The sequence below is a fragment of the Solanum tuberosum genome, unplaced genomic scaffold, assembly GCF_000226075.1.
Source record: "Solanum tuberosum cultivar DM 1-3 516 R44 unplaced genomic scaffold, SolTub_3.0 scf00680, whole genome shotgun sequence".
In the NCBI taxonomy this organism is placed as follows: domain Eukaryota; kingdom Viridiplantae; phylum Streptophyta; class Magnoliopsida; order Solanales; family Solanaceae; genus Solanum; species Solanum tuberosum.
In genome coordinates, this window is record NW_006239606.1 from 166,312 (window position 1) to 175,502 (window position 9,191).

General features: G+C 31.7%; 2 protein-coding genes across 2 annotated transcripts; both read right to left on the reverse strand.

Annotated features, from left to right (window-relative positions):
- Positions 1-3,387: 3,387 nt before the first annotated feature.
- LOC107058891 (putative F-box protein At4g38870) lies at positions 3,388-4,017 on the reverse strand. The gene has a single exon (XM_015305125.1). It carries the CDS (start codon positions 4,015-4,017, stop codon positions 3,388-3,390), a length of 630 nt encoding a protein of 209 aa, XP_015160611.1.
- Positions 4,018-6,955: 2,938 nt separating this feature from the next.
- Positions 6,956-8,973, reverse strand: LOC102600026 (F-box protein At1g30790-like). Its single transcript, XM_015305126.1, has 2 exons — positions 8,007-8,973; positions 6,956-7,041 (listed from the first exon to the last, which is right to left on the reverse strand). The coding sequence occupies exons 1-2, from the start codon at positions 8,971-8,973 to the stop codon at positions 6,956-6,958; spliced, it is 1,053 nt and encodes a 350-aa protein (XP_015160612.1).
- Between the last annotated feature and the right edge of the window lie 218 nt (positions 8,974-9,191).

Here is a 9,191-nt window from a genome sequence, read left to right on the forward strand (position 1 = left end):
CTAATCATTGATTAAAATTTAAATTATTATTTTCTTCTGCGAAAGTTTAAGAGATTAAATTAATGTTTTAAAAAATAATATAACAAACTGATTAATTAATTATTTTCAATGATTAATAAAAAATGCATATATCATGTACATGTTTCTATTATTATGACATGATTTTATATTGACTCTATTTTAAATTACTTTTCTATTATCGTTTGACACAAATTTAAGAATGTAAAGAATATTTTGAATCTTATGAATTTGAAAAAAAACATATATGCAAAATATAGAAACATGTCATTTAATCTTATGATATTTTACATTTCATGTGAAATATTTTTAACTAATAAATTGTTAATATGAAAAATATATCAATATAACATAAAAATAATAAAGAACAAATATGTAAAAATATTTCAACTATTTGATGTTTGATGAAATTAAATTAATCATAAGTTCATTTATTGCCGCGCAACGCGCGGGTACGTATACTAGTTTTTATAATAATCTAAGAAAGATTTTTCAATAGAATTTCACTAGAGAATGTGAATACATAATTGACAACTCAAAATTTGATTGAAAGTGACTGGATGAGCTTCTTGAAAATGATTACTCCAAAACAAGTGTAGAATTTTTCTTTGCTTAATTTGTGATTCACAATATTCCTCATCAAAATTACATTAAATCTATCACATCAATTGGTGATTCACAATATTTGTTTATCTGAACTTAAAGAATCAATCCCACAAAATGTTTAAGTGATTTTTGACTAGAGTTCTTTTTATCTTTGAGTCAAGGTCTACATCACTTAGCACTCTTATCTTAGCCTGAGTAAGGAAATTTTTCTATTGGAAACGTCACGCGCAGAATGGACCCTGTAGTGTCCAATTCAGATATGTAGGGGGTCCAATGCGGGTGTCGAACACCGAGTGAAAAACAAAACAAAACACTTATCCAAATTAAAAAACATTTTTTTGAATTTTTTAGGGATAAGGCACAAGTACCCCCCTAGACTATGACCCGAAATTCCAGAGACACACCTTAACTAAACTAAGGTCCTATTAACCCCCCCCCCCCCCCCATCCATTTTTTTTTGTAATTTTGTATATCTTTTTGGTCTTACGTGACATCCAAAACATCTCCCACACGCCTCAACTATGTGGAGTTCATAGAGTGTGTCACGTAAGCCAAAAGGTGTATGAAATTACTAAAAAAATGAGTTCATGGAGGTAATATACCTTAGTTCAGTTAAGATGTGTCTCTAGAATTTTGGTCATAGTCTGGGGGGTAATTGTGCCTTATCCCCATTATTTACTTAAGTTTTCTTATCAAGGCCCATACATCACCTTATACTCTTATAGACTTTTCTTTCTTTTTTTATCTCTAAAAATTTAAATTGATTCAATACTTATTTCCTACTTGAATATATACAGATAAATTAGAGTTAATCTTCACGATGCATTATACTATGCAATGTAGTATTGTATAATACTTTGTTACGTAATATTAATAATGGAGCAAGAGCATCACTTGTTGCTCATGGGATGTAGTTTATTGTTACGAGGCGACATGGCAACAAGTGATTGAGCTTAACCTCACTTGCAGCAGATTTCATGGCAACTTTCGTTCCAATGGTAGGCTTTTTAACCTCTCCAATCTCAAAAGGCTTGATTTGTCTTGTAATAATTTCTCGGGATCGCACATTCCCCTAAATTTGGTGGATTTTCTAGCAGGACTCATCCTGATCTATCATATTCAGATTTTTCAGGTCAAATCCATTATGAAATATCTTATCTTTCTAAATTACATGTTCTTTGTATCTAGAATTATGATCCATATGGGCTTAGAGTTGGACCTCACAATATTTAACTGCTCCTTAAGAACTTGACCCAATTAAGAGAGCTCAATCTTAACTCTGGTGGACATCTCTTCCACCATCCCTCTGAATTTCTCTTCTTATTTAACTCCTCTAGACTTTTGGAACACACAGTTATATGGGATACTTCTCGGAGTTTTCCATCTTTCCAACTTGGAATCTCTTCATTTGACGAACAATCTTCATCTCTCATCCAACAAAATCAACGGAGAAATTTAACAACTTGCATCCCTCATGCACATCACTTGAAGTCTTACATCTCTCTCACAATCATCTTGTTGGATGCATCCCCAAAGGAAAACAATTTGATACATTTGAGAACAGTTCATACCAAAGGAATGATGGACTATCTAGGTCGGGAAGAAATCTTACTTCTTTTGTACAGGGATGAAAATTGCAGCAGATAAGGGTTCCCAAATGCAAAATAAACCATTAACGGAGATAGAGACTTTTCCATCAAATTTATCAGTTTGGGAAAGGGACATAGAGACTTTTGCATCTTCCTTTGCTCAGCCGTGTAGAAAAATCTCTTGTTATGGAAAAAATAGCCTTGTTGTGTTATGTTTTATTATCAATGCATTGCATCATTCGGCCAAAATTCACTTTTAATGCGGAAACTATACTCTGAATATCTTTACCCGTACATTGTGTGGAATGCTACAGCAGAGGTACATACTCATCAATTTTGTTGGACATAATGTAACGGTTAAAGACCTGACCATCACGTGTTGTGCAGGATAATAAGGCCATATACGGTATATCGTTCCATATTGGGACTAAAGCAAATAATTTGACTTGTGACTAGTGAACAAACAAACAAATGGAGACCAGTTCAATTGTATCATGCATATATGCCAAACCCGAAGCTCAGGTTTTGCGATACACTTGGTTGTTGTTGTTGACAGTGAGGTTAGCTAAATTTCAATAGTAATTCGTATTGATGTATAGATATTTGACAAAAAAACAGACAAGCTAAAAATATAAAGAATTTATTTAAATTTAACAAATCCCATAAACCAAAACTCACAATCAAATAGTATCATCTATGAGACTTTTAACATATACTAAATGCTAGTACTATCTAAGGTCTCCACATAACTATAAATGTCATAGATCCAGCTCTCCTCAGGAAGCCCCTTGATTTCTATTTTTCTCCATCTCCTTGTGTTTCTCGTTGCAATGAGATCATAACACCAACATAAAGCACTTGAGTTAAAGTTGTGGATGAGTACAATCTTTCCATCACGAGACATGCACGATGATATAGGTCGAGGCACTTTGTAATTCCAGTTTGAAGGAAATTGAATGACACGTCTCTTCCATTCTCTTTTTAGAGAATGCTCTAAAATCCACAAGTCGAAGGAGTTGCATACCATGTGACAATCCACTACTGCTAATTTTCCCTTCACCTCTATCAGGTGGTAATAGTAGAACCAGGTAGATTCATTCCACAGTGTAATAATTTCAAAATTTTCAGATTTAACATCAAATGCTGCAATAGCAGGATTGGGAGCATTATCAAACTAATAGATAACTCCGCTAGTGCAAACACTAGGCTTATCATATAGAAGGGAAGGGAAAATGCTTTGAGTGATCTGTCTCCACGATTCATCTATGCCTAAAGTTAAAATCCATTGTTCTCCGTATCCACTTGGCTTTTCCGAATAAAACACTTTGTAGTTGTTCTCTTGTGGCTCAAAACCTATTAAATAGTTTCCACAAGAAGTGCCTTTATTTGGGAGCGGAAGAGATCTAACTTCTCTTGTACCGGGATTGAAAATTACAGCAGATCGCACAATTGATGGTTGCCAAACGCAAAATAAACCATTAGCGCAATTCATACTAGATTTATTTATAGATTCAATAAATCTCTCAGGTTGAAAAAGAGAGGCAGACATATTTCCACCTTTCTCTTGCTCAACCGAGTAAAAACCTTTCCTTTCATGGAGAAAGAAGTTTCTTCCAGGACGGGTCATAGAATGACATCTATGGATATCCGAAAAGTGTGATTCGGATACTAGAGAATTACAAAATTCGGAAGCACACTTGAAACGCATTAAAGATTTAATAGGAAGCCATGAGAATATTTCAAACATTATTTCATCAGGAATTGAGACTTTTCTTCTTCCGAATTTCTTCATCTTCGTCTCCATAGTTGATTGCTGAAGGCTGCGGCCCAAGTTATTAATGCTTTCAGAAACCCTCCACACAGATTTTCTTTTTTCATAGTTGGGGGTTAAAATTGTCTTACCATATTATTTTCCGTCAAAAAGTTCATAAATTTTTATATACCTACTTTAAAAATGTTGAGTAGGTCGGTTTTTTTAATCTAAAATAAAACTGGTTGATTTTTTTATAAACAATTTTATAGATCCTATACATATTTTCATTAAAATTTATTTATAATTTACTTATTGAAAGCAAAAATATCCAAGATGAAACATTTATCTTATTGATTTCACGTATATGAGTGTCTATGACAATTCTTTGTGGGACTGAAAATGTTATTGTCTCTTCTGTCTAGGTCAATATAGTGAATTTTAAAGCTTTATTGATAGTAAATTTAGTGATCGAAAGTTCAGTAATTTAAGTCATTCTAACTATTTTTCGTTTTGAATGGATTGTTGTCACTTTTTTCACATTTTGAATGAATTGTTTCTTTTATTTTTGTGTATGGTTAATAACCGAATCAAACCAAACCGAAACCGATAACCACCAAGCCGATAAATGTATATTATATTTGGTTTGGTTTGGTTTTGATAATTTTAAAACCGATTAAATTGGTTTGGTTTTGGTTTTGATCAATAACTGATCCAAACCGACCCGTGAACACCCCTAGTGTTATCTAATGAGTAAAATGTAATTGTATTTTAAAAAAATAGTAATTCTTTAGAAAAATACATGTAGAGAGTGAAATTTAAAAAAGAAGAAGATGAAGTCATGGAGACACCCAAAAAAAAGAAGCAATCTACTATGGATAGGAGTAGATCTCCACGAAAGAAAGCCCTAGGCCAAAGCACACACTACATAAAACTTCACTCTTTCGGTGATGACCGAATGTAGTAAAGAAGGTAATGATAGTCAAATCTAAAGAGGAAGAAGAAGGAGGTAAGCAGGTGGCAGATGGTGCATGATTGAGTCTCAAGAAGAAGGAAGTGGTGGTGGCAGTGACAGTGACGGCGTGGTGGTCTGATTAGAGGGAGATGATCGGAGGAGGTAGAGATGAGGTGGCTAAAGAGGACAAAAATAATACGCCAAAAATGGATAATCAATGCATTTTTGTTTTGCATGAAACTTCACTCTTTTGGTAAGGACAAAATATAAGTTAGACATTCAGACGTGAACATCACGTATTTTCATACGTTAGGAAACTGTGTTTGATATACATACTCAATGTTATATATGTCCAATACATATTTCACACAAAGATGAGGTACAAAGTATTATTGCAAAGATTGAGCGCCCGTCTAATTATTTAATTAATTGACTATCTTCTTCCATATATAATATATCTTAGTAAAGAAAGCATATATATATATATATATATATATATATATACCAAATGAGTTTTTTTGAATTTTTTTTGTTTATGGTGATAACTTTCACGAGATATATTTTAAAGATTTTATATTTGATCATTCACTGCTTCAAAACACATATATTAAAGCATGCTTTTTTTTTTCTTTATATTTTTTTTACCATATCATATCATATATTATTAAAAGTGGGAAGCATCAAAGTACAATGTTGGATTACCATTTTACCCTATATTAAATAAAATGTTAATAAAATATTTAATTAACAAAATATTAAATAGTAATCATATCACATATTATATTGTACTTAAAATATATATTTTTACATAAAATAGATACATTAAAAAGACAATTATTCATTAATATTCTTCTAAAGAAACTGTTGTCTCTTTACATTCTCCACTATGATCCTTGTCTTTTCATTTCACATTTGTATATCTTCTTGTTCTTTACATTTTGTTTTATGAGTTTGATAGAGAGCCTAGGAACACTGTCCTTTCCGATGATCCATTGTGCGTGTTCTTTTAAGTTATTTTTTATTTTGTTTCTTACTTCTTACTTATCAAATTTATCGATTTTTCATATGCAGATTCATGTGATTTATTTGTGTGTAAAACTAATTAAGTATTGAATTTTGATATTAACCATCATAACCTAATAAAAGTAAAAAATGTATTTATGAGCTATGGCATGTTGAGTGATTTGATATATATTCACTGGCCATTGCCTATTTGGCTTCACTTTCTTTGTCTGAATTTAATTTTTTTAATAGAGCTTTCATCCAAAAGGAAAGAAGGGAGGATAACAACCCATGTTAAAGAAAGAAAGGAATGAATACAATATCATATTTTGGTTATTTTTCTCACGAAATTATGTTAACTTTCTTTGCTTTAATTTTAGTTGATTATTTAGTTTTGAACCATAGTTTATCCCTCCCATTCTCCTTCAGAATTTATATTACTTATCACTCATATGTCGTAATATTATTTTTTATCATGTCTTTTTTTTTGACAACATAAAACAATACATGTCTTTTTGTTTCTCAAGTACAATTTTAACAATATAGTTCGATAAAATATAAATGAAATGTTGAATTCCTTTTCTAACTAAAAAAAATATTATAATTGCGTTGAGTCACATCAAATAAAGTTCGTATAGAAATGTAATATTGATTTTGGAGGTAGGACAACGGTTAATTGATGATATGAGCATATTAAGCATGTAATCTATGAATTTAATTAACTTAATTGTTTTTTGATCAAAACATAATATCTATATAAAAACTACTAAAATTTGACAAATTCATATCAAATTTTAACTCATAAATTCAAATTAAAATCAATTTAGTACTAATTAAGAATCTTCAAAGTTGGACATTTTAGATATTGGATGTCATTGATTTTTGAATATATTTATCATATTGATTCAATTTTGAAAAATACTTATGTTCACTGTGGTAAGGGATATACGCGCAACGTGCGTGCCCAAATACTAGTATATATAAACACATCATAAAATAATAATTAACCACACCATGGAGGAAAATTAAGACCATCTATCTGCTTGCAACATACATCCACTGATCATTTGAATTCCACAATGCATTAGTTTCAAAAATTTCAGACTTAACATCAAATGCAGCTATAGCAGATAAGGGTTCCCAAACGCAAAAATAAACCATTAACGCGATCCAATGAAGAATCTGAATAACAGTATGAGTCCATCAAATTTCTCAGTTTTGAAAAAGGGAGATAGAGATTTTTCCATCTTCCTTAGCTCAGCTGTTTAAAAGGGGAGATGAGTTTATGAATATCACTAAAATCTGATTCGGAAACAAGAGAATTAAAATCTGATTCCGAAATGCATTAATGACTCGACAGGAAGCCATGAGAATAGCCTGCTCAGATTTTTTTAAAAATTAACGAGTCCATACAACTATCTCTACTAGATTGCCAGAACTAGATTCTATTTGTGTTATTTCAGTTATAGAGCTACTCCTAAGAGAAATTTATCGCGGTCAAAATTTTCAGGCCATATACTTGTTCACAATCGACAACAGGAGCGTGTGGGCCAACTCAACATCAAGATGTGTTTTAATATAAAGAAAGTAATAATTTGGAGTTAGCCACACTGTCCTCATATGTGTATGCTGTACAGAGGTATTTGACATTAATAAAACAGAACAATAAAATCATCCTCTGTAACTAAATATATATATCGGCATATACTTTAATTGAGATGCTAATTTTACACTAAAATAGGCTTGATATCCAGATGCAATAAAACAGAACAAGCTAAATTTTAGCAGTAATTCGTATGGATGTATAGATATTTGACATTAATAGAACAGAACAACATAATCATAATCTATAATTAAATATATATCGACATATACACCAAAATCTTCTAGGCTTGATATCCAGATGTAAAAAACAAACAAACATATGAATTGCAAAAAATCTCAAATGGAAAGAGACTTAATTTCTACATAACAAGTCTTTCTACATAACTAAAAATGCCTTTGATGTCGTGGTTCTTAGGAAGCCCCTTAATTTCTAATTTTCTCCAACTATGTCTCGTGACATCATAACAGAAACATAAAGTACCTGACTTTAAATTCGAGATGAATAAAATCTCATCATCACAAGACGCGCATGATGATATGTCATCGGGTATGACTCCTTGTTGCATGTCCTTCCATGTTAAAGTATTCCATGTTGAAGGCAACTGAATGATATGACTCTTCCATTCTTCTACGTTTCGAGTTTTTTCTAAAACAAGCAAGTGGATATATTCATGTGAACGTGTTTTATAATCAATGACAGCTAGTTTACCCTTCAGCTCTATAAACATCAAAGACCACCCGTGAAGGGCATCCCCCAATGCAATAAGTTTGGAATTTTCAGTTTTAACATCAAATTCAGCTATAGCAAGAACTCCTCTGTGGAAAACAAACCTATAGATAACTCCATTGATGCAAATCCCGGGCTTGCAATGAATAGTGGAGGGATTGTGTTTAGTCTCTCTCCATGTCTCATCTATGCCTAAAGTGAAAACCCTGTTTTTTATGTAACCTTCTTGATCATATTTTGCTGTCGAAAGAACTTTATACTTCTTTTCTTCGGGCTCAAAACCTAATGAATAGTGACACCAAGAAAAACCTTCGATTAGGCTTGGAAGCAATTTCACTTCTGTTGTACTAGGGTTTAAGATTGTAGCAGGTTGCACAGATAATGGTTGCCAAAGTAAAAATAAATTGTTAACACAATTCAAACGAGGATCTACATGGATATGAAAGGAGAGTTCACCAAAACTCTCAATTTGAAGAATGGAGGCAGAGTTTATTCCATCTTCCTTTTGCTGATCAGAGGTGCAATAAAATTTACTTCCGTGCAAAAATAACTTTTTTCCACCGGGACGGGTCAGAGATCGACATCTATGTATATCCATAAAATTTGAGTTAAAAACAAGAGAATTAAAAAATTTGGTAACACACTTGAAACGCATTAAAGACTTAGCAGGAAGCCATGACAATATTTCAATGACTATATCTTGAGGAATTGATAGATTCATCTTCACACTTAGCCCCTAAAAGTTGTACGCCCCTTTTATTTATGTCTAAAACCCTTCACATTTTTTTATATATGACTTATTTATTAAAAAAAATAAAAAAATATACGTTTTCTATTAGTGTTAGGGGAAGATAAAAAGGAAAATTAGTACTAAGTCATATTTAGGAGTTCTATTTTTGGTAATGTATTCAAAAAATAGTATATGTTTTCTATTAGTAT